The sequence below is a fragment of the Peromyscus californicus genome, unplaced genomic scaffold, assembly GCF_007827085.1.
Source record: "Peromyscus californicus insignis strain IS unplaced genomic scaffold, ASM782708v3 Scaffold_3__1_contigs__length_106647218, whole genome shotgun sequence".
NCBI lineage: Eukaryota > Metazoa > Chordata > Mammalia > Rodentia > Cricetidae > Peromyscus > Peromyscus californicus.
The window spans coordinates 37,264,084-37,290,313 of NW_026294551.1; the positions used below are offsets into that span (position 1 = coordinate 37,264,084).

A 26,230-nucleotide genomic window follows, 5' to 3' on the forward strand; every position below is an offset into this window, starting at 1 on the left:
AAGTCACACTACAGTCAAATGCAATTTCAAAGTAGATGTAAGCACAGACAGTATCTGAAGAAACAATAATTGAAGCTTATTCCTCATATAATATGATCCTATTTCAGATATAACCAGATGTTATTTCCCATATAATGCGATAAGGAACCATTGCACTTGCCACCAGCAGCCTCTCCTGACACTGTCGTGTGTTTTCTAGATTCATAATGGAAGTGAGTGTGCATTTCTGCTAGAGCATACTCGAGGATCTCAACATAAGAGTGCCTCCTCTATTCTGAAGCCCAAGGCTTCAACAAGATAGGAAATGAAAGAGATATTTACAAAAAATATACTTCAAATAAATAAACATCCTCTGGAAAACTTACAAAAAAAGATACAAGAATCCTTAACCTAAACTGGATTGGCTCCAAAAGGCTAAAAGGAAATACCCTATATCAATTGTTATTTAACAGTTTCCTTCACTTTGCTAAAAAGAGCGCAGACAAACAAGACAGAGCAGCCAAGACATGATTCATTTGCAAGATGAATCCCTCCCTGCTTCAAGGTTTACATTGTTTGTAACCAGCATCAGACTGTTTACCCACACAAAGTGTAAATACATCATTTTTAGAACTAACCAACAACAATGCCCATTTTGTTTTGACATGGAAGACACAGAGAGAATGAAGAGAAACAAGCGTTGCTCTGAGGTCGATGCCTCCAATATGAGAGAACACGGAGTAAAGGGACTTCACCGAGTGTCAGCAGGAAAAAGGGCTGCATGTGAGGTGGCTGAACCAGCTACGAGCACAGAACCAGTGGGATAGGGAGGTCTGGGGGGAAAGAATAAACAGTAAGGAACAGCCTGAAGCATGAGTGATTCCCTGCTGCAGGAGGGAAGTGTTTGAGAGACAGGGGTCATGGCTGACAGCACTGTGCATGTGTTCATGTTTACATGAACTTCAGAAGGATAAAAAGTAAGGAGTCTTTATTGTAGTAACCATAATCCCCCCATATAAAATACCTCAATTTTGAAAATATAAAATGGTCACTATTATGGAGAATATGAAAACCTCCAGAAAACAAGTATCAACATGTTAAGTCTTTTTGAAGGGAATGAAATGGCACAACCCTTCCAGAGTCAATGATGTGAAAATCACATCAGCTGGGTATGGTGGAGAACACTTATAATACAGTTCTCCAGAGGCTGAGGCAGGAGGATTATGAGTACCCAGACTACTGCAGGTTATATTTGTGAGACATTATCTGAAACAAACATACAACTTTAGAAAAATGAAAAAAAAATCATAAAAGATTCACCTATAGAATGACTCAGAATTTCCACTCAAAAATAATATACAGTTTTAACAAGAAACAATAGTCCCCAGCTGAGAATGCAGTCCTCTGCTGGGTAGGTAGAACTGCCAATCACTTTATCAGGGCTTCCTGGACCAACTTTGGATGAGGCTTCTATGATGGGTCTTGTCCACCAGGGAGTCCTCACATTTAAGTATAGGGGAAGGGAAGCTTAGAAAAATGCTAAGTGGGCCTTAGGAGGTAAAGTTGGGCAGTCCAGAACTGTGTGAATGTTTGGCTAAATGGTTAAATTGATTAAATGGTTTTTTTTTTCCTGGGGGGGGGGGGGAAACAAGAAACAATAGAAGAACTATTAGAACTGCATCATTAGAACTCAGTATGGTCCGGCACAATAACGAAATAGCAGCATGATTGCACAAGGAAGTGAGTGGGCAGCTGAAACGCAGCCTTTCAAAAAGGCGAGCCTAAAACACCTCAAAGCAGCTGAACTGACAGTCATCGACATGAAACAACTCTCCAAACAAGAAAGGAAGAAGGGCATGGGCTGTAATTCCAGCATGCACGAGTCTAAGGTAGGAAGTCCAAATTCAAAATAAGCCAGTTTGAAGTTGACTGTGTCCAAAACAAAACCAAATAAACCATCCCACAGCATGAATAGATCTTATAAAAACACATCCACTATATACAAGTTGGTTAACATCAAACAGAACATATTTAAGGGCTTTGCTGGAGTAAATGTATTTTTAAATGCAGGTGAACACCACGATGTCCAGAAATGGTTTAATATTAGAAAGAGGTGGACAGGGAAGGATTTTGGTGATGCTCCATTTATTGATCAGGATGATGGTATTGAAAAGTGACTTTCTGTCCTGCTGTAACGTACTGGGATGAATCCCAGAGAGCTTTACTTAAAAATGAAGTATGAGTACACAGCTCATGACAGTTCCATTATAATAACAAATATTTCTCACTGAACTGCAGTATCAGCCGAGTACACAAAGGCTCTTCTGGAATACATATCCAAATGTTATGAAAACAGACTCAATCTCAAACCGAATACCAATTATATACTGAAAATGCAAAGCAGTTAAAATACCATGAAAAGATCACCATTATCACTTTGGTTCGCACTTTTAATTGATTTAATAAATACGAATTTTGTAAATGTGCTTAGGACTTAATCACAGCACAAACACGCTATAAAAACTTGCATCTGATCCCGAGCCAATAAAATTCATGTCATACAGCAAGCAGGAGAGGTGGAGAGAGAGAGAGACAGAGAGAGACAGAGAGAGAGACAGAGAGACAGAGAGACAGAGAGAGAGAGAGAGACAGAGAGAGAGAGACAGAGAGAGAGACAGAGAGAGAGAGTGAGTTTACCATGCAGAGGGGAGCCGGAAGGGCTGCTGGATAAGCCCGGAACAGGACTACAGCGGCCGCCTTGCTTAGATGTCAGTTCTTGCTCAATCTCTTCCAGCCCAGCACTTTTCTGGAAACGGCTCATGCGATTCACTACTCGTGGTGACATGTGTGTGCGGACACAAGGCTGGCCACCATAAGGGTTGATGGGGAAAACGTGCGAAGTACCCCGGAGGGTACTGACCACCACCCAGCGACAATCATGGCTGAAACAGATGTCCTGAACCTGGGAAGGAGGAAAGAGACAAAAACAGCTGAAATCACCCAGGTTTACCTAAGGATGGGAAGAGAATGGAAATAGGAATAGAAATGACTGCCTCCTTAACAAATTTGTGTAAGAAAGGATAATAAATCTAAAAAATAATTTGCAGGTCACCAGGACTCCATGTGGGGATCTGACAAAACTTGGAGTAGAGGGTTCCATTCTCTGCAGTTTCAAGTGAAGAGGCCTTCGTGGTCCCCCTGCAACTGACTTACAGAGCAATGTGAAATAGGCTGGGAGATGCCTCCGTGAGTAAAGGGCCTGCCACAAAAGCTTAAGGTTCAGCATGGTGGTGTAAGGCTGTAACCCAAGTGCCACAGTGGCGGGGAGGGAGCTGAGGGGATCCCAGAAGTGGGCAGGTAAGCTGGTCTACCCATTCAGTGAATTCAGCTCAGTGGGCCCCCTTGTCTGCAATGGTAAGGGGGAGAAGTGAAGACAGCTGGCATCTACTTCTGGCCTACACCTACACACACACACACACACACACACACACACACACACACACACACACACACGTTCACATCGTTGCTTCCCATGAGGTCACATTATAACCAGCCACATCCCACTTCCACTACCTTGCCTTTCCCTCATGGGCTGTACCCGCCCTCCACGGTCAGCCCACACAAACCCTTGCTGACACTGCTTCTTGCCAGGCATTTCATCACAACCATGAGAAAAGTTCCTAACACTTGGTGATAACACATGATTGTTTCAGAAAATTACATTAGAGACACACATCAATCAAACACCCAGGGATGATTGTTATTATCTAAGAATACATCTTAAGCATTTGTTAATGCATAATAAAACATATCACATAAAAACATACAAGACTCTTAAAAATAATAAAATAACCAGCTTATAAAATAAATTCTGGGCCAGGAGGTAGTGACGCACGCTTTAATCCCAGGACTCGGGAGACAGAGGCAGGTGGATCTCTGTGAGTTTGATACCAGCATGGGCTACAGAGTGAGTTCCAGGACAGGCACCAAAACTACAAAGAGAAACCCTGTCTCAAAAAAAAAAAAAAAAAAAAAAAAGATTCTTTTAGACACTCTTTGTATCAAGGAAAGAGAAGTGCTGGAAAGGAAGCCTGGTAAGCAGGCACTGAATCCAGGACCCTTTTCAACTCAGCTCACGACTGGCACTAAATGAAACAAGACATGAATAAAATGTAAGGGAAGATCTGGCTACATGGTCATAATAAGCCAGCACTTGGGTGGCTGGAGCAGGTGTGACTCTGTTAGTTTGAGACTGGCCTGGTCTACACTGAGAGTTCCAGGCCAGCCAGAGCTACACAGTGAGACTCAAACTAACTAATCAGAAAAAGAAAAGAAAAACGCACAGTACTGACTGTCTGGAAAGCCCTGAATTATGAATTATGTATTTTTGACCATTCACATCTCACACTTGTTTCTCACAGTAACAACATGAAGATGGACTATCAGAAAACTAATGTATTTGTTCCTTAATACATACAGCAGTTGTACTATAGTACTATAATTTTAATTTGCACAAATTCTTCTGGGCAATGAGTGATTCATTTTATATATTACACTGATTGAAAATCTAATTTTAGCCAATAGATATTCAATGCAGTCAAAATTACTTGCATGGAACACAAAATGCCTAAAGTTTTATAAATGACTATCCAACATTATATACAAACTTAAAATTCCATTTAACTCACACACACACAAAAAAATGTCAAATTCAAAGGACAGGTGAAACAAATGAATTTAAGTCCCGACGTTACACTCTGGCATTTAAAATATAGAAAACAGCATCTCAGACACTTCCAAACATATACTAATAACCCATCTCAAACTTTAGTTTAAAAAGTTATTTTAAAACTGGCAGAGGTAGTACATGCAGTTAACCCCAGCACTCAGAAGGCAGAGGCAGGAAGATCTCTGAGTTTGAGGGTAGCCTCCTGGTCTACAGAATGAGGTCCATTCCAGTCAGAGGCTATAAAGTTAGACTCTACCTCATAATGACCAAAACTAAAACAAAGCAAAATGAAAAAGCTAGTTTAGCACCCTCCTAAAAAAAAGAAAGAAAAAGTTATGAGATAGAGAAACTGTACATATTGTTATCATGTGATGCCTCTATATATACTTATATGATGTTAAAATCAGATCAAAAACTTTCTGTACTTTGAATAGGGCAATGATTACACAGAGGCCTGGTGAGCGGCAATTCAAGAGTCATCATCAGCCCTTACTGCCCCACCTACCATGACAAAAGCTTAGTCCTGCCTGGCCAGCATCTCCTCTCTACACAGGTGTATGGTGTGCTCCCTGAGACAAAAACCAGGTGGGGTTATAGAATTCTGAGAAAGTATCAGGTTTCCCGATAAAAGAAATTAAGAGCGGGGATAGTAATGCGTCGACCTCTAAAATAATGGGCAAGGAAACAGCGGTGATAAAGCATCGAGCTCGGGACAATAAAAGCCAGGCTGGGGAGGTAGCACGTGCATGCCATGTCAGTGCCCTAGAGGCTGAGTCAGCAGATGGGGCGACTGAGCAAACCCCTGCCTCCAAGCTGCTCTAGGCCCCCAAAAGAAAGAGGCATTAATTGAAGAAGTGCAAGACTTATTGTGAAGAGAACATCCCAGCTTAAAAAAAAAAAAAAAAAGAAAACAAAAAAACCTTGCTGTTTCTGTTCCCCACTCCCCGAATTCTCCCTATCATATGACTAATGACTGAACCAACAACTCCACATTTGCAAACGTGTGGAGGGAGGGAGTAAGGAAGAAGATAAGAAACCAGAAAGAAGAGAATGCTTGGATAAAAAATCCAAAGTCAAAATTACTAAACTTAGCCGGGCGGTGGTGGCACACGCCTTTAATCCCAGCACTTGGGAAGCAGAGGCAGCCTGGTCTACAAAGCGAGTTCCAGGACAGCCAAGACTGTTATAAATAACTAAATAAATCTGAGCTTTTAGACACTTGTGAAAAGGACAATAAAAATCCATGCCTTTAATCCCAGCACTCAAAAGGCAGATCTCTGAGTTCAAAGCCAACCTGGTCTACAGGTTGAGCTCTAGGACAGCCAAGGTTACACAGATAAACCCTGTCTCAAAAAACCAAAACAAGCCGGGCGGTGGTGGCGCACGCCTTTAATCCCAGCACTCGGGAGGCAGAGGCCGGCGGATCTCTGTGAGTTCGAGGCCAGCCTGGGCTACCAAGTGAGTCCCAGGAAAGGCGCAAAGCTACACAGAGAAACCCTGTCTCGAAAAACCAAAAAAAAAAAAAAAAAAAAAAAAAAAAAAAAAAAAAAAAAAAAAAACCAAAACAACAACAAAAATAAAAAAAAACAAATAAACAGAAAAGACAAGAGCCATTCAATAATAACCAGCCAAGGTCAGATGATACTTGTTTTACGAAACATATGGAAGTAGAAATTGGGAGATGTTAGTGTGAGAATCAAAATTCAAAGTTTACATAGTCCTAAGAACATACTTGAACACTTTTATCATTCAGAATTAAGAAAAACATCTTAGGATTAGCCTATAGAAAAATGTCTGCCGTAAATCAAACAATGAGGGGAAGATGAATAGGAATCTCACTTACACAACTTAAGTAAAACATAGCTCTCTGAAAATAATCAATATTTATATGTATAATTCAGCTATTATTTGGCTTAAAATGTCTTATTAGGAAATGTTAATCATTTATACTATTTTCTACAGGGAAAATATTTTACTTTTTAAAATAACCCTGGACTTTTACATTATAACCTGATTTTATGTTTAAAAAAATACTACAAAAAAAAATAAAATTGAAAAAAAAGAGAAACATCTTTTCTCAAAAAGGCTATATGTGCAAAAGTTATAACTAGTTTAATGGAAATCAAAGCAGGCTTGAGGAGATGATATTTGGAATGTAGGAGAAAGGGACGATCTACACAAACCTTTTACTGAATGAATATTTGTTCCCTCCTTTCTTCATTTGCTCAACAAAGGACAGCAAGACCATTATGTGTTTCATATGTTTTTTACATGTAAAAATTTTGTGTGGAAGTAGAAATGGGTTTGAAGCAGGAAGAGGAACCAGCAGTCAGAGCAAGACCTCACACTTCTCACCCTTCAGAGGCATAAGGAAGAACTCGCTTTTCAACCAGGGAAGTTGATATTTGACATATATCTGGGCTATAAAGAGCAGAGTCACTGAGCTGACCTTTATGCAAAGCACACAGAGCAGTGTCTGGGGTGCCTTGCGTGGTGTGGTTGGTAGCTAGCATTAGTCAGTGCCATAGAGATGATGATGCTGTGGAGAAACTGCAAAGTTAAACACTGCTAGGAATGAAGTCTCTGAGCTAATTAGCAGGCTTAGATTATTTTTAATTCACAAGTAAAGATTCAAAAAGAATGAAGACGTTAATTCTGTTTGTCTTGAAGACTTTTAACAGAGCTAAAAATGGGGACTCACTTTGTTGGCCTGTATTTAATGGGAGAGATGGACCGTAAGCTTGGGAAGACTGAGGAGGGGTAATCACATAAGCAATAGGAAAGTAGGGGGAACAGAAACAAGAAAACACTAAGCAGAAGGATGTTTTCACCATGGTGGAAATCAGGCTCTCAATGCTCTCACATTTCTAAGTTGGAAATATGAGCTTAGCCTCCAAGGATGTTAAATATTTGACATTAATTTATTTGAAAAAGTAACCATTATAAAAAGCAGTGATTTTAAATTTCCTTTAGTACTACTACTAAAATTTCCCTCATCAAAGACATGAAATCTTCCATGTTTTCTGACAATAATCTAACCACAAATTAACAGAAATATGAAGGAATGGGGACTAAACATGATCATTAAACAACACATTATTAAGTAACCCACAGATCAAAGGGAAAGTCTCACAAAGACTGACAGACACATGGAAGCAAATGAATGTGAATCAGAATATACAGCATGAGACCAGTGCAGTGTGGAAGAACCACAGCCATGGACTGTTTAGCTAGGAAGGACTCAAACAAACACGTCTTACACCAAAGGAATCGGAAAGGAAAGGAAAGAAAAAGAAAGAAAGAAAGAAAGAAAGAAAGAAAGAGAGAGAGAGAGAGAGAGAGAGAGAGAGAGAGAGAGAGAGAGAGAAGAAAGAAAGAAAGAAAGAAAGAAAGAAAGAAAGAGAAAAGAAGCTGAATAACAGCTGAAGAGACAAGCATGAGAGAAAAGCTAATGAGAAGGGAAAACAGACAAAACCCGTTACACAAACAAAATTATTCAAAAATGAAAAAAATGGCTGAGCAGTGGTTGTGCACACCTTTACCAAACACTCAGGAGGCAGAGGCAGGCGGATCTCCAGATTTGAGGCCAAACAAAACAACCCCTACTCCCTAAAAGAAAGAAACCTCCCACAAGACTGAAAAGGGCAAGAGAAGGATACTCACCACACCAAAACGAGACGGAACGACACAGGAAGTGAGAAGCACTGGCCAAGCCAGCCTGATGCAGGAGAAACGGCAATAACTTGAAAAGAGCAGTCAAGAAGACCCCACACCCCGACAATACAAAATGGACAGAAGAGAAACCTTCAGGTCGGAGGTCAGAAGAACAGCTCTGAGAGCAGGCCCTCAGTAATCTGTGGTGTGTCACTAAATGCTGTTCGGTGAGCTAACTGCAAAGAAGGTAAGAGACAGACAGGCTACTGAGAACCAACTCCCCAAACACTTGCCTTACAGATCATCTTGCAGGAATGCCTACATTGCTGAAGAAAAAGCTGATGAATCTGTTTCCATCAAAAGTAAAAACAAGAACGGGGGAGATAGCCCTGTGCACATGCTCACTTACACACACACACACACACACACACACACACACACACACACACACACACACACAGAGTAATGTAATACAGAGCTAGATTTTAAAAGTTTACAACAAGAATTGGGTATTGGGTATTGCCTTTAGTTCTAGCAAAGGCAGAGGCCAGCCTGGTCTACACAGTGAGTTCCAGGAAAACTAGGGCTAAACAGTGAGACACTGTCTAAAAAAAAAGTTAAATTAAGACAGGTGTGGTGGCACAACATAATCTGAGCATTTGGAAGGTAGAGGTATGACAACTGAGAGTTCAAGGGCTAGCCTGGGCTATGAGACCCTGTCTTAAAAACAACAACAAATAACAAATTCTACAAAAGATCCTAAATGCCTTTTAAAGGTGAGTGTTCTCACAAACTATGGAAGGTAGGACTATAAATAAAAGTGATACGAAGGGACTAATTCAGTATTTTGAAATTGGTGGTACAGATACAACCTACCCATACAAAAAAAAAAAAAAAAGCCACAAAATTGAATAGACACACGTTCAGGAAAACGGATCCACATAAATTTGATTTATCTGAAAGAGACTGGTGGAAACGAATGTGCTGCCATATACCTGGCTCCTGTGGTCAACCCTCCAACCTTGATGGAAGTAAAGGAGTGCGGACAGAGATGCCAAAGCCTGAGGGTGAAGCAGGATGGTGTTGGGAAGAAGGAGCATCCTGCTGTGTACGTGGATGTTCCCTGGCCCCTACCACAGCATCTCGGAGCTGTGGATGTGAGGTCAAAGTCCTCACTCGCCTGCCACCCAGAGAGTGGTTGCTGTCACCTCATTATAGTTGTCACTGGGAAAAGGCTCAGGCTCAAACTGAATATGCCATTCCTTGTTTCCATATGTGGAAGAGCGGAAGGACTTGTCAGCTACACAACACCCAGGGAGTTTGAACTGGTTTAAATGCTTGTTTTAGAAATCTCCACCACCTACCCAGAGGACAGGTTCACAATCGACCACCGACCAGGCTTCCAGTTCTTTCGTGCTGTCCAACAAGGTCAACAGCGAACTCCACAAGGAACACTGGTTGAGGTTAAGGCTGCTGAAACCTGATGCGCTATCTCAGTGCAACATCGCCACCTGCCTGATAGAGTGGCCAAGTGCACTTGCTTTTTAGAAGTCGCTATTTAAGGAACCATGGGGGCCAGGGACGATGCAGTTCTACTTTTGGGTACATAAATTTGAAGGTGAAAAGATATCAGAAAAGAAAATGGGATCAAAGGTTCAAGGGGGGAATAGGTGATCTCAAGGCCCTGGCATCCCACATTATCCCTCTGCTATATAAAACCCTGCCCTGGGTTCAGTAGCCCCTTGACCCCCAGAGCTCCTCTCCAATGCTCACCGATGGCTTTGCTAAGATGAATATGCTCGTGTCCCCTAGGCCAGGAGAGCTGTTTAACCCCAGGACCTCAGGAAGGCTGAAGTAAACAGCAATCAGCACAGGGAAATAACGGAAATCCATCTCACCTATTTAATCCAAGATAGACAACAGTGACCATGGGCTAAGCATGTCCAATTCGTTTATGTATTGTCTACAAATGCTTCTGATTACCAAAATGGATGAGTGAGTCCAAGAGCAGGCATATGAGCAAAAATGTACAAAGTATGTCCAATAAACTGAATCTCCATAAAAAATTAATAGGGGGGATGACACAGATGGGGAAGACCCACAGTGATGCCAGAGACAGAATGGGTGAGATGCGCCTCCAGTCAAGGAATGCTGGCAGGCACCAGAAGCTCCCCAAAAATGTACAGAGCGCCACCTTGATCATACCTTAAATCTGGATTTTTGCGAAATTTGAAAAATTTCTAAGGTATGATCAGGGTAACTAACAAACACCTTGTATCCCAGAACACCAGAGATGAGGGCATGGGGATCAAGAGCTTGTGGTCATCTCACATACATTAACATGGTTTCAAGGTCTGACGTCCAGAACCGAATAAAAACAGCCAAGTGGAGAGGGTGAGAGCAGGTCAAGAAACAACCCAGATGGAAAACACAGATAGAAGGAGAAAACTCACTTTGATCGCCACAAGAAAACACACACTCACTCACACTCATACACACACACTCATATACACACACACACACACACTAAACAAATAAATGTTTTAACAAAGAATTTAAGCTGAGCACAGGCACTCATTACTCACTGCTTTCTGTCTGTGGATGAGGGACCAGCAGCCTCCATCTCCTGAGTCCACACCTTTCCCATCATGATGGACTGTGTACCCCAGAACTGAAAGCTAAATAAAGCCTCCCTTCCACATGTTGCCTCTGTCAGTATTTTGTCACGGCTACAAGAGAAGTAACTAATACACCAGGCAAGCACTCTGCCAACCGAACCAGCTGATTGTTCTTAAATGGAATCATGGATGCAAGATAGCTTCTGTCTTTTTCTTTTTTCTCTTAATGGTTTCTTTCAAAGGGCCAAAGTGTTTTGCTCTAATGAGCCAAAGTTTATAAATTGCATGCTTTAATGGATTTTGCTATTAGTGTCACATTTTTTAAAAATCTGTGCCAAACCTAAGGAACATTAGTTTCTTTAGTTTCCTTATAAAAGCTTTTATGGGTACTGGTTCATATTTGTCCATCTTTCCTCTAACATTTCTTAGTCAACAATCAACTGTGTATATAGGTCACAACTCTCAAAAATCCCTCCTAATTAAGTATCTGTTTGGATGTTTTGTTCGTCTTGTTTTGTATTCAGACAGAACTCACTATGAAGACTAGGCTGGCCTTGAATCTGCAGTAATCCTCCTGCCTCTCCCTCCTGAGTGCTGCAATACCGAACTTGACTCATGTAAATTCAGTAAGTCTTGTGATCAGGTAGATAGCAAACATTTCTACATTGTAAGGCATATAAAGTTTTAAAACTAGCTGATAAATGGTACAGGAAAAAAAATCACACTGAGATTCTGATAGAAATTACAAATAAACTTGGGGGGAAAATGGACATTGTAAAGCTATCTTTACTCCAGGAAGAGAAAACAGATAAACTTTCCACAGTCAGGCCTTTATTTACTCCCAGCAATGTTTCCTAGCTCCCAGAGCCTGAGTAATGTAGCATTTTGGAGACTAAATTTAAATTAACCTATTATTGGGATTTGGAAATTCTCTCTCTCTCTCTCTCTCTCTCTCTCTCTCTCTCTGGTGTGTGTGTGTGTGTGTGTGTGTGTGTGTGTGTGTGTGTGTGTGTGTGTGTGTGTGTGTGTATGTGTGTGTGTGCGCGTGCGCACGTGCGCATGCCTGCTTTTGCAAGTCCATGCATTTGAGTTCATCATCCACAACAGTGATTGAACTCCAGGACTTGGACAAGCTAGGCAAATGCTATAACTGCTAAACTACAACCCCGCCCTCTTTTCCATTTTAGAGACAGGGTCTCAGTAATTTGCCCAGGATGGCCTTGAGCTTAGGATCTTCCTGTTCTGCCTCCTACGTATGTCACTGGGATTTCAGACCTACACCACCAGACTTGATTTAATATACTAACTTTTAATGTTGTTAAAACAATTTATTATGTGCATATTTTTAAAAGAGTAATTTGTACTTTCTGCCAAGATCAATCATGTTGTCCTTGAATACAGCTTTATCTTTCCTTCCCTGCTGATGGATGCTCCTTCCACACTCTCAGATGTCCGTGCAGATCTCTCAGAATCTGACCTCTGAATCTATGACTTCAGTCTCCTAGAGCTGAAACCATCTCTTTCATCCAAGGAGACATCAAGCACAGCGAGAGTCCCTCGTCCCTGTCCTCAGTAAGCCCTAAGGAAACATGGAAAGGCTCCCACTTGTCTAGATAATTAAGACCAAGTTGAAAGAAAGTAGTTTGCTTATCTCAGTCCCATGCACAGGAAAGCTGGAGAAGCAGGAATGCAGAAGTGTGTGTTTTCAGAGACGAGAAAGGTACAGAAGCCGAGCACAGGTGACAGTCTGAGAATATGGTAAGGTACCCGGGAACTCTACACTTCAATAGTTTGTGAACTACATCTTAATAAAATTGAGGTTTGAGGGATAGACTGAAGAAAATGGCATAACCAGCCATGCACAGGCTTACCAAAGACACAGAAAAAAGTGGTATGCCTATATCAGTATAAGTGTAAATACACAGTATTTGGAAGATAGACACTAAAAATGAATTTTTATCACAAATGACAAATAGCCTTAACTAATAATATAAATAATTAGATTCATTTCCACTTCAGAACTAAAAAGGTATTAATCACATTACTTTGCAAGACTGTTTTAATGTGGAATCATCAATCTTTACGTTTCAAAAATGAAATTGCTATTCATCAAATGAACTACAAAAAGGACTGCTGTGGGACTGAGTAAGGCATGACAGGGTCTACTAACAGGGTATCTGTATGGAGGGGGCTTGGGTAGGACATGCAGAAGTCTACTGACAGGGCATCTGTATGGAGGGGGCGTGGGTAGGACACACTGAAGGTCTACTGACAGGGCATCTGTATGGAGGGGGCGTGGGTAGGACATGCTGAAGTCTACTGACAGGGCATCTGTATGGAGGGGGCGTGGGTAGGACATGCTGAAGTCTACTGACAGGGTATCTGTATGGAGGGGGCGTGGGTGGGTAGGACACACTGGAGTCTACTGACAGGGTATCTGTATGGAGAGGGCGTGGGTAGGACACACTGGAGTCTACTAACAGGGCATCTGTATGGAGGGGGCATGGGTGGGACATGCTGAAGTCTACTAACAGAGTATCTGTATGGAGGGGGCGTGGGTGGGTAGGACACACTGGAGTCTACTGACAGGGTATCTGTATGGAGGGGGCGTGGGTGGGTAGGACACACTGGAGTCTACTAACAGGGTATCTGTATGGAGAGGGCGTGGGTAGGACACACTGGAGTCTACTAATAGGGCATCTGTATGGAGGGGGCGTGGGTGGGACATGCTGAAGTCTACTAACAGAGTATCTGTATGGAGGGGGTGTGGGTAGGACACACTGGAGTCTACTGACAGGGTAGGACACACTGGAGTCTACTGACAGGGTATCTATCAGTGAGGCTCCTATTGCTGCTGGAACAAGGACATTCTTCTCACAGCATATGTGCTTCAAGAGGAAAATTACTGTCAGATGCAGAGGATATCCCCAGTCAAAGACCACAAAACAACTTAATTCAACGTAATTAGATCCATATACTTTGTTTTTTTTTTCCCTTGCCTGATTAAAGTGCCCTTGGAGTTCTTGGAAAAATTCAGAATAATATGATTTTTCAAGTATTCAAAGATGGCCAGATAAATCATGTGCCAGACAGATTTCATGATTGGTATTAAATTTTATCAGTTCAAAATAATTTTCGGCAAGACCTTATAACAATTAATTTTATGGTTACCAACTTAAGTCCTTATATCTTTATGTTTGGCTTTTAGAAATTTCAAATTACAGGGTAGATCCTAAAGTGAAATTGTTGTGAAAAGTTCTATTTCATTTGCCTACCTGATGAATGGACATACAGTTGGCAATACCAAACCTTTATTCCAAAGAAAATGCTGACACTGTCCTAAGACTTACTGTCATCAGGTACCTTATACAAGATTGCTATTCCTCATTGAACTTCAAGGTAAGTTCAAAAACAAATAACACTAATAAAAAACAAGGCATCAAAAACAGGGGTCAAGTACTTAAAACATTCAATTTCTCCATGGTTTTGATGAGGCTTGGGGATGCCTACAAGGCAAACAGGCTTTATAAATGAGAATAAGGAGGTGTACTGTGCCTAGAGGTATGAAATCTACACATAAGAGGACTATCTAACATAATACTACTGTCCAAAACACAGCACAAAGGCAACTAAGCGGGACAAAAAGCAGTCAGTCCCGCATCAAAGAATGCTCAAACCCTGATAGAGATGTGTCAAGACATTTCTGAGATATATCTGAGGCCATGGGTACCAGTTTGCCAAATCTGGACCACTCTGAATGCTAAAATAATTATTGAACAAATGCATGCTTTTTAAAGAGGAATAAAGAAAACCATAATGATATGCTGATACCCTGATCAAATTATTAGCAAAGCTGCATGTTTGTATTCCCATCATGCAGAGGCAAGAGGAAGGAGGCTTCCAGCCAGCCTAGAGAATGTGGTGGAATCGTATCTCAAACACACAACCCAAGTTACCAGTGAAAACTGCAATCCAACTCACAGAATAAAATGAGACCACCAACACCTCTGTGACAACTGAGGAAGATTCTAGAGAAGAAATGGGATGCAATGTTTAATATACAGAAATCATAAGCAGCCAAGAAATAGTGAACTGTTCTAGAAGAAGTAGACTAAAAATATGGCAATCCCTTTTCCTGGGGTAGATCCTTGTGCCACGTGTTGACACTTAGCTGGGGTTAACAGTTTGAAGGGCAGACTTCTTTTCATTTAGTATTTTAGGGGCTTCTTATGGCTATGTAAGAAAATGTTCTCATTTGTACTGAATGCATGTTCACTGTGAGTTGCGGGCCATGCTGGCCATCCAGAGCTGGGCTGGACCGCAGCTCAGAGATGCTGAGTGCTGGCCATGATTATAAGAAGTCCTGAGTTTTATCACTGGGCCAGCAAAAAATAAAAATAAAAAGTGAATTAAAAACCTGAGAGAAAATATGTCTGGCTTTGTGAGTGGCCTAAAGTATACAAGAATCAATAAGGTACAACTTATTTTAAAAATAAAATCCCACTATTTATTGAGACAGACAAGTATCATAAAGTTAAAATAGTTTGCCATATTAAAAAATAAACTTCTAGTTGTGCCCCCCAACTCCCCCATACAGAGTCTCACAGCTTGTCTCAAACCTCATTGTGTAACCCCAGCTGGTTCCTTCTGCCTCCATTTCTTCAGTGGTGAGAACACAGATACTGTTACCATATCTAGTGTAACAATTACAAATTCTAAAATGGAACAATATGTGGTGGTGTGCTGGGAGCTACAGAGCCACCAGCTCAGTGAAATCAAATCACCTACTGAGATTTTAGGCTAGTAAGAAAAAGAGAAATTATACAGTGTGTGCACTGTGATTTTAAGAATAGAATGTTGAGCCAGGCAATGGTGGCCATGCCTTCAATCCCAGCACTTGGGAGGCAGAGCAGGTGGATCTCTGTGAGTTTGAGGCTAGCCTGGTCTACAGAGCAAGATCCAGGACAGCCAGGACTGCTTCACAGAGAAACCCTGTCTTGAAAAAGAAGACAAGGGGGGGGGGGAGGAGGGGGAGGAGGGGGAGATGACTAAATAACTATAAGGCTCCATGTCTAGTACCTAGTAAAATAATCAGTAAATCCTATAAAAGAAAGTATTGTAAAAATTCATGCTTGCATAGCTGTATGCATAAATGTTTAAAAATTAACTCCTGCCTACTATGGTGACAGGCATCCGTAACCCAAGCACTGGGGAGGTGGAGGCAGGAGGATCAGGAGATCAAGGCTATCCTTGGCTACACAGTGAACTCAAAACCAACCTGGGATACAAGAAAATCTGTCTCAAAATATATTAAAAAGCAAGCAAATGAAAAGTAGCCCTTCAGGAGGTCCTCACAAACAGAGATCACCTGACGACAGGTTTCATTTGTGCAACAAACGGGGTTAGGATGCAAGAATAAGGACAAGCTGATCTACTCAACTGTCAAGTTTTCTTTCTCTTTAATCTAGGCTTTTCTTTTTTAAAAAAACAATTATTGGTGTGTATTTTTTAGTTATGATGCTCTGTCTGCATATATGTCTGCAGGCCAGAAGAGGGCAACAGACTCCATCATAGATGGTTGTGAGCCACCATGTGGTTGCTGGGAATTGAACTCAGGACCTCTGGAAGAGCAGTCAGTGCTTTTAACCTCTGAGTCATCTCTCCAGCTCTGGCAATATTTTTACTTTACTATTTATCTGTGTGTATGTGTGTAAATGTCACATGTGTGCAGGTGCCCACAGATACTTGAAGAGAACACTGGTTCTCCTGGATTTTCTGGACTTGTGGCTGCAGGAGGCTGTGAGCAGTCTCATGATGCAGGAAGTTGTGAGTGCCTACTGCAGGTTCCAGGATCTGCTCTGGGGTCCTCTGGAAGAACAACAAGTGACCGCAACTGCTAAGCCATTTCTCCAGTCCTCACCAACATTTTTAACAAGGTGGATATTTTTTTAGGTATTCACTGGGTCAAAACGAGGTGTCTTTCCTTAATTTATGAGAACTCACTCTACCACAGAGAATATTGTTTTCTCATAAATACTAATCAAGTTGATATAAATCTCCAATTATCTCAAATACCATATTACACAGGGAAATCACTTCAAGAAGGATATACAACTTACTTTGGCTTCCGTTTCTCCCCTGTGAAGAGTATACAGATGATGGACAGCACTTTGTGAGGATGACCAAGGGTGAGTCAGAATTTGGAAGACATGAAAGTCATGGCCAAGAGTGTCTGTTGTGACTAAAAGCATTCCTGGAAGATAAAAAAGCAAAGGATAAAAATAAAAATGATTATGTATGTGGATAAGATACAGAACAACCCTTAATATTCTTGAGTATTAAGAAAGGGGAAAAGGAAATAAGGTTATGAAATAAAAGAATTAAAATAAAGCACATTCTTTCTATGAACATCACACACACCAGTACCAACAGAGGGCAAGCACTAAACAGGAGTAGGACGTCCATGTGTGAGCAGCAGAAAGAAATTTTACATGCAGAACTTACAGCGATCACAGTAATTGTCAGAACATGAGTGAGGGCTGGGAAGAAAGCTGAGTTGGTGACATCTGGTTTTGCCTGAAGGAACATCCGAGTTCAATCCCTAGAATTCATGTAAAAATGCCTGGCCTGGTGGTGCAGCACTGAAAACATGGAAACTAGAGGGTCCCTGGACTTGCTGGCCAGTGTAGCCTAAGTCATGAGCTCCAGGCCAATGAGAGACCCTGTCTCAAAGGAGGGGAGCAGCATCCCCAAGTACAGCAGCCAGCATTGTCTTCTGCCTTCCACAGGCATGTACGCACAAATTAAAAAAGGAACAATTAATGCGAAAATGATGCGCCATCACAGAGTTTAAACCGACTCTAGTAAGCTCCAATATATAGTGATCAAACTACTAAGACTCTCATGTAAAATTAGTCCTCGCTGAGTTAGATTGGTGCTACACATCTCTCTTCCCAGCTAGTCAAGAGACCGAGGCAGGGGGATCATTTGCACCCAGGAGTTCAAGACCAGACATTTGCACCCAGGAGTTCAAGACCAGACTGCACAAAAACTGAGACCCTTCACCCACAATTAACTAACTAACTAACATGGATTAGCAGGTCAAGGCACTTGATGCCAAACCTGGTAACTCCAATTTGAACCAGAGACCCAACTCCCACAAGTTGTCCTTTGATCTCTACACACAAATGCAGACACACTCCCACGCAATCACACACATGCACGTACACATAGATAAGTGTCATTTTAAACATTAATGAAGTAAAAAATAATCTCCACCCTGGCATGGCATTTATTGAAACTGCCAATAGCACCTTCCCCAAAGTATACTCTTGACTTTGAAAGGGTGACATGTCACAAGTTCTTTGGCCAATCCAAGGTCACAAAAATTTTCTAATTCTGGGTTTTTGTCCCATAAGCCAGTGAGTCAAGAAATAACACATTTATCCAATTTCCACACCCAAAGGAACAAGTTACAAAAGGTTACTGTTTAGTAAACAGGATGTGTGTATGTGCATCTGTTTAGGTATTTAGACTATATTTACAGAGTTACCACTTTGCACATAGAAGACTTTAGGTTAAATCTCCAGCATGAAAAAATACATTAATAAACAAAGCTCCTGTTCCCACATAGGTGAATGCCTTTTTAAAATTAAACTTATTTTAAGTGATACATGAAAACACAGAAATTATACCAGAGAAAAGCTGCATGGTTAGACACAGGCATACAGTGTATATAATTAAAACAGGTTCCGTTCTTGATCGTTCATCATTTCCTCATGGCGAAGACTCACATGTACTTTCTGAACATACAACATGGCACTGTCATCCAGAGTTACACTACTGTCCACAGCACACCGGACCTCCCTGTGCTCGCTGGCAAGCCCTGCACATGGGACTGCAGGTTCCCTGTGTGTGATTGCTGGGGGTCTGTGCTTCCATGCCTGGCTGCTGCAAATATCAACATGTCGTTCTTTCTGAGTAATATTCCATCATGTGTAGAGGTCCCCATATTAATTGATACTTGAATTCTGAAATCTGATCCTCCTGCCTGGGAGTACAGACAAAGCCTATTGCGTCCTGCTTTTTCAGATTACAGATCCAACATGACTTTAATTATTGCATTTACTCCAATCTCAGTACATTTATCAGTGGGGTAGGATTTAAGTTCACATTGCTTAATTAATCTGCTTGTCTCCTATTTCTTTGCTTGGCTTTATGTGGAAGAGTGTTTATTCCTCATACATATCTTTTTTTTTTTCTATTTTGGATTCTCTACTACTACTACTACTCCTACTACTATTGGTTTTTCGAGACAGGGTTTCTCTGCAGTCCTGGCTGTCCTCAAACTCACCCTGCAGACCAGGCTGGCCATAAACTCAGAGATTAATCTGCCTCTGCCTCCCTAAAGCACATATTGCTTTAGAATGACATAAGTATTGGGATTAAAGGCATGCACCACCACAGCCAAGCTCTTTAGAATTACTTTGTAAGTGTGCTGGGGAAGAACACAGTTCCCAGCTACCACAAACCATGCAATTCCATGCAATTGAGTTTCGCATATATGAGGAAATCACAAGGGTCAGCAGACCCAAAGTACAATAATAGATGAAAAACACCTTCTTGATCATGATATCTATTCTACCAGGGAAGTAAGAACTCTTTCTTTTTCATTTTTTAGCTTTTGGCTTTAAGCCCCGGTTTTGAGGACTGATCCCTTTGTAATATAAACTGACTGTTCTGGAGAGTACATTGATGTACCTAGCCTCCAGCGTCTGTCCTTTTGCATTTTTGCATACAGTGTTTTTACCGTCCTGTAGTAATAGAAGAGCATGAATGACCAGAACAGGAGGCAGGTTACCATCCATCTGAGGGTGCAGTTTGTGAGGGTTAAATGTGGCTCTAGGTAATGCACTAAGTCTCAGGTGCCATTTTCCTGGCTACGTATATTTTACATGATGAAAATTACCAATTATGGTAAGTAATTTAATAATGGATAATAACAATACACATATTAGCTTCTCTCCCACGAAGCACCTAGTTACGGCAGGAGTCACTGACACACTCTCCATTCCTTCCTTACTGTGACTCAAGCTATGCATGTCTATGTTTAGTCACAGCCATGTGTTATATGGCAGGCATGCTTTTTCCACTCCTGCTTTTTGCTCAGTTTCAGTAAGTTTTAGTAAGCACAACTCAATGGCTATCATCTGACGCAACCTTTCCACACAAATCGTTTTGGGGCACTTGACAACAGAAACATCATTGTAATAGGGGGGAAAAAAGAGGAGCTTGTATTTATACTAAATATACACTCACATCCTATAGATGAACATCAATATACTTTTTTTCAGAATAGCATTCTACTCAAAATGAGGATTTAAATGGAAGGCTAACCAAATCAAGGCCACCACTGTTCTATGTGTGAGTGGCAATCACACATGAGCATTTCTCAACATTGATCTATCTAGTTGTTCCTATGTAAACCACTCCAAACCTTTAGGGCAACAGTCCTTAACATGTGTACCTCTACATACATATGTGTATCCTACCTCAGATGCTATCCTCTTCCATTCTTCCGAACAAATTTGGCTTCGAAACCCACAAGTGAGTTTACATGTTTCATGAAACTTTTAAAACATGAAAACTTAAAAAGTCAGAGAGAAAAGGAAAAAACAGCTAGTGTAGTTCTACAGAATCAAGTGCTTTCTTTTAATTTACAGTTTCCTCTTTTACATACATTCTGCAAAGGAAATAGTAAGCTCCTTTTTTTTTTCTAGAACACAAGTTTAAAAGCACATATACATAAAAGGAAGAAGTCTCACAGAGTAGACTGTGGCTTGGGAACTATTTATGCAGCATCAGAAGACTAAACCAGACGCTGGCCTGGCCATAAACTAAACCCACGCCCCAAACGAGGTGCCAAGCCACAAAAAGCATTTGCGTCATCTGGGAATACAAGGAAAAGAAGGGCTTCTAATTATAGGGCCTGGAAGCGGAAGCCCAGAGTGATTAGCTGTTTAGGCGCTGCTGTGTGTTTATCTGGAAGCTTCCTCTCCCTCACTCTCGGCCTCAAGGTTGATAGATGAGCTTTAGTGCTGGAGGGTGGGGCCATAAGCTGCTGATGGTACACGGTGTTCTCCAGAATCTCAGGGAGCTGCAGAGTGAACATTAAGGCTCTTGTGGCTTCATCAGAACATAAGTCTTTTCAACTGGGCGTCAGCTGGTTAGACCAAAGAGTGAAATTAAAGACTAGCAAAACAGCATTGAGCATAGGCTATAAAATCTTGGAAACATGATTTGTCTTTTTTCACATATCCTATTTATAACACCTATCTAATTGCATGGTTCTTTATCATGTACACACACGAAAATTGAAAGACAAATTACCAGTTACTCACACTCTCTTCCAAAAAGAGTCATAAGCACGGACAGCAGGGTCAGACAGACGTCTTTGTGGGAAGTCACACATGGCAGCGCTCATAAAAGAGCTTATATTTTACCATTAATTCTTACAAGGTATTATTTCTGATCAATGCTAGTATAATTGCAAACTTACAATGGTATATAGCCAAATTTGTAAAAAAAACAAAAGCGAAGAAATATAATCTCATTATTGATAGAAATCTTTAACCAGCTCAGGCCCATAAAACTTTTACTAACATTGTGGTTATTAAAGTCAACTAATTGAATACAGGTACATAACAACAACGTTCTCAAAGCAAGGTCCCCATGTACACAGCATCTATTTCTCAACAGAGTCTCTCTGTGTAGCCCTGGCTGTCCTGGCCTCAAATTCACAGAAATCCACCTGCCTCTGCCCCCCCCCCCCCCCCCCCCCCCCCCCCCCCCCCCCGGTGATGGGATTAAAGGTGTGTGCCACTACCAACCACTAACAAGCACTACCCACAGGCAGCGTCCATTTCTTAACTAACTGACGCATGCGAGCTCTCTCTCCCTCTCTCTCTGAGTCATATTTTTTCCTGGTTAATTTGGAGGCTTTATTGTTTGTTTGTTTCGGGTGTCGGGGGAGAATGCCACAAACAATGCAAACTCTCTGCCAATGGCCTGAATCTCTAGTCCCAAAGCATCAATTTCTTCAGCAATTATAGAAGCATGTTTCTTAGGCTTTTTAAAGACACAGATAATCAAACTCGATGTATTCTTCCGATTTAGGAGCCCAGAATATAAACCTTTATAAAACACACTACAAAACATCCTGTGAGAAACAATGAATTAAACAGAGCTAAGTAAAACAACAGAGATGATTTATTCGATGCCTTCTTAGAGTTCTCTATATCTGTAACCAACGTTAAGTTCAAATTAAAGAGATGATATTATACACATACATTTCACACGGCAAAGTATGACTCATTTTTTCTTTAAATTGGATCCAGGCTCATGCATATTTAGCAGTTAGAGAATAAAATGTGATAGTTTTTATTTCATTCAATTGTTCTTTGACCTTGAATTCTGAAATTTTTAGGATTATATTAGTGCCTCTGGCTCTCCCATGGTGTTTGTTTGTTTGTTTGTCTGGGGTTTTTTTTGTTTTTTGTTTTGTTTTTTGTTTCCCAAGACAGGGTTTCTCTGTGTGGCCCTCGCTATCCTGGAACTCGATTTGTAGACTAGGCTGGCCTTGAACTCACAGAGATCCTCCAGAAATATATGAAAAGAAAGTTGATGAAATAACGACTCTACAAATGAACGTTAAAACCATCAACATTTGACTCCATTTATGTGACGCTTTCAACATCACACAAGTGTGGAGAAGTACATTCACAGTTGTTAAAGAAGGAAGTAACAGTCAGGTGCAATGATACACACGTTCATTCCAGCATCTGGGAGGCAGAAGGCAGTCTCTGAGTTTGACGCCAGCCTGGTCTATATGCAAAGTTCCAAGCCAAGCAGCTACAGTGAGGCTCCAAGTGCTGCAATTCTCCCATGGGTTTTATCAGTAAGCATTGTGAACCTGGACAGCTTGCACAAACCTAATCCCAACACTCAGACTGAGCAGTAGCAAGACATTAAGGGCAGGGCTGGAGAGATGCTCTTCCAGAGGTCCAGGGTTCAACTCCCAGGAACCACATGGTGGCTCACAATCATTTATAATGAGATCTGGTGCCCTCTTCTGGCCTGTAAGCATACATGCAAGCAGAAGACTGTATACATAATAAATAAATAAATCTTCAAAAAAAAAGAGAGAGAGATCAAGGCCAGCCTAAACTACAAAACAAGAGCATACCTCAAAACACCAAAAATAATTGCTGTAATATTATTATCTTCAATAGGCTTATGTTACCATTTAGGAAATTTAATATGCTTTTATCATATTTAGGTATATGTTTATAAATGTTCTTATTAATATTCAATTGTTTAAGTATATTTTTATTATATGTCACAATATATTTCTAATTTCTCAAGCTTTATTAATATACAATTTACTTACAATGAACGTATTCAATCTATGTGCTTATTTTGATGAGTCTAATACACCAACACAGTTATTACCAAAAATAAGATACAGACATCAGAAATATATCCCTATGTCTACAATTGTCATCCATCCTCTCCCCCATCATCGAGCTCAAACCACAGATTACCTTCCTGTAATGGAGTTCCTACTGCCTACTTTGGAACTGAGATAAAGGAGTTCTCTAAAAGGACTTCTACAAGATTTTCTGGGCCTAGTCACTGGAAGCATCAACATTTTTGCAGTTGTTTACATTACACAACAGGATATGCTCCCATTTTTCTATCTATTCTTCAGGGGTTCCCATTTTCTGAACACAGTCACTTAAACTACTATTTGTTCAGTGTTCACACACTACTTTCTGGGTGGCTATGTTTTATTTCTCTGAGGTGATTATGTAAAAACAAGATAATGTGGTCAGATATTAAATGCTTGACTCTACAAGACAGCACAAAACAACATTTTGAAAATGACAATCATCTTACATTTCCCACATGCTTAAAAATTTCGACCACTGTATTTCTTTAAATTGTAATAATTTCAGTGGGTATTTTGTGATGTCTCTGGGCTTTAATTTGCATGTTGATCCATTCTAAAGACATTTAAATTACAAATTTTTAATAGAGTTTTCTTTTTACATCTCTATCTTTATTTGCTTAAAACTGATTTGATTATTTTTAACTACATGTCTATGGGGGCGGGGCACATGAGTGTAAGTGCCCTTGAGTCCATAAGAGGGACTGGACCCTCTGGAGCTAGAGTCAAAGCAGCAATGAGGGGCTAGACATCAGGTCTGGAAGCTCAGAAGTTTTCTCGAAGGTGCTAGGATTCCTTTCATTGTCTCAAATGTTTTCCAAAAGGCATTTAATTTTGATGGAGTCTAATTTTCCAATGGTAAGGGGCATTTTTTTTCCCTATCTTGAAGTGTGTATGTTTTTAATTAAAGGAATATTCTGTTTTTCCATCCACATTCACTTAGAACATTATACTTGCCCTAATGAATTAATTTCTATTTTTCCTAAAAATCAATAGTTTCTATTCCATTCTAATATGTCTGTGTTTAACTACATAGTCCATTTCTTGTGTATTGTAAATTTAAGGAGTTCGGGTCTTTATTCATCTTTTACAAGATTGACTAACTTCATATTCTTTGAAACTCCATATAAGATTATTATCAGCCAGACTTGATGCCACATGCTGGCCCCAGGATCTGAGCGGCAGAGGCACAGATCTGTGTGAGTTCAAGGATAACTTGGTACATAGCAAATTCCAGGCTAGCCAGAGGTACATAGTGAGAGCCTGTCAGAGGGAGAAGAGATAGAGAAAGGAAGGGAGGGGTGGAAAAGGGAGGCCAGAAGAGGAAGGAGAGAGACAAACACAGGAGGGGAGAGAGAAACTGAGACCCTTGAGGCAGAAACCATTAAAATTAGAATCAGCCTGAGTTGATAACTTTTAGCATAAATATTCGCTCTCAAAACATTTAAGCATTAACAAAAAGTAATGAGAGAAACATGAAAGTGTGATGATAGAGAAAAAATACTAAATTACTTAGAAAAGGGGAAGGCAGAGAGGTGAGCATGGTGTGGGAGGATGGACATAAATAGCAACCTCGCTGGAAATGAGTGGAAAAATATCTACAAGTTTTATCTTTGGAAAGCCTAAGGAACAACATGCTTAGTTACAATCAACACATATAAGCATGGAGACCCAGACATGGAAATGTGCGCTCTGAAGTCCAAGGAGAAAAGTGTTTCTGTCATCTGTTACTAGGGAGCAGCCTAACACTAGGTCCTCAAGATCTACAGGTGGCCAGTGTGGGTGGTACTCTCTTGTAACCCTAGAACATGTGTGATGAATACATAAAAATATGATCCCAAGGAAAATTATACACAGACATACACTCAACTAGAGGAAAATTAATGTCCGAGTTAATATTTAATGTATAGCAAGAAAATAGAGCAATCTGAATGAGACAAGCCCCAGGGTGAAACTACTCACTGAGGAGCAGAAGCAAGGCAGAGGACCTTAAATGGCCCTCCAGTGCTAACACCAACAGGCTGTACTCACAAGTAAATCTTCAAATAAACTTTGGTTAGTCTGAATGTATATATTTGGGTACCCATCATGCCTCCTCCTGAAATTCAATAATGTATGTTGCAGGCACAGGCACCTAATTATTACAGGTCTGGATATTGATATGATATCTCTCATATTTCTATGGGGGTTGGAAAGATGGTTTAGCAGTTAAAAGCACTATTCTTCCAGAGGTCCTGGGTTCCATTCCCCCCCGCCCCGCCTCTGTGTGTGTGTGTGTGTGTGTGTGTGTGTGTGTGTGTGTGTGTGTAGGGTCTCTCACTGAATCTGGAGTTCACCAGTTCAACCAGAATGATTACCCAGCAATCCCCAGGGATCCTCTTGTGTCTGCCTTCCCAGTGCTGGGATAACAGATACACATTTCCACATTCAGCTTTATCTACATGGGTGCTGGTAATCGAAGCTCAGTTCTTCACATTTGTGTGGCAAACATTTCATTGACTGAGCCATCAAGCTGCACCTCTCACTTCAATTCTACACACTATCCCACTGCACGCATTGACATTGCCTACTAATTCAACGTTAACTGAGCATATCAGCTCAATCAGTATGGATGGACAGGAGTTTCACTGATTACTGGAAATCCAGGGTTGCATTAGACCTTGCATAGGGCCAACATTCCTTTTATTCCTTTTTAGGACCTCTCTCTTATGAAAAGCTATTTGAAATTATGGTATATGAATG

At 40.8% G+C, this 26,230-nt stretch overlaps 1 protein-coding gene across 7 annotated transcripts in view; it reads right to left on the minus strand.

Annotated features, from left to right (window-relative positions):
* Nucleotides 1–26,230, minus strand: part of Bcas3 (BCAS3 microtubule associated cell migration factor) — a 506,689-nt gene that overhangs the window by 333,520 nt on the left and 146,939 nt on the right. For all 7 annotated transcript variants that reach the window (XM_052759620.1, XM_052759614.1, XM_052759617.1 and 4 more), the window contains exons 14-15: nucleotides 17,100–17,233; nucleotides 2,677–2,941 (exon numbers count right to left, since the gene is read on the minus strand). In XM_052759620.1, the coding sequence (XP_052615580.1) occupies nucleotides 2,677–2,941; nucleotides 17,100–17,233 (399 nt within the window). The remainder of the gene's footprint in view (nucleotides 1–2,676; nucleotides 2,942–17,099; nucleotides 17,234–26,230) is intronic.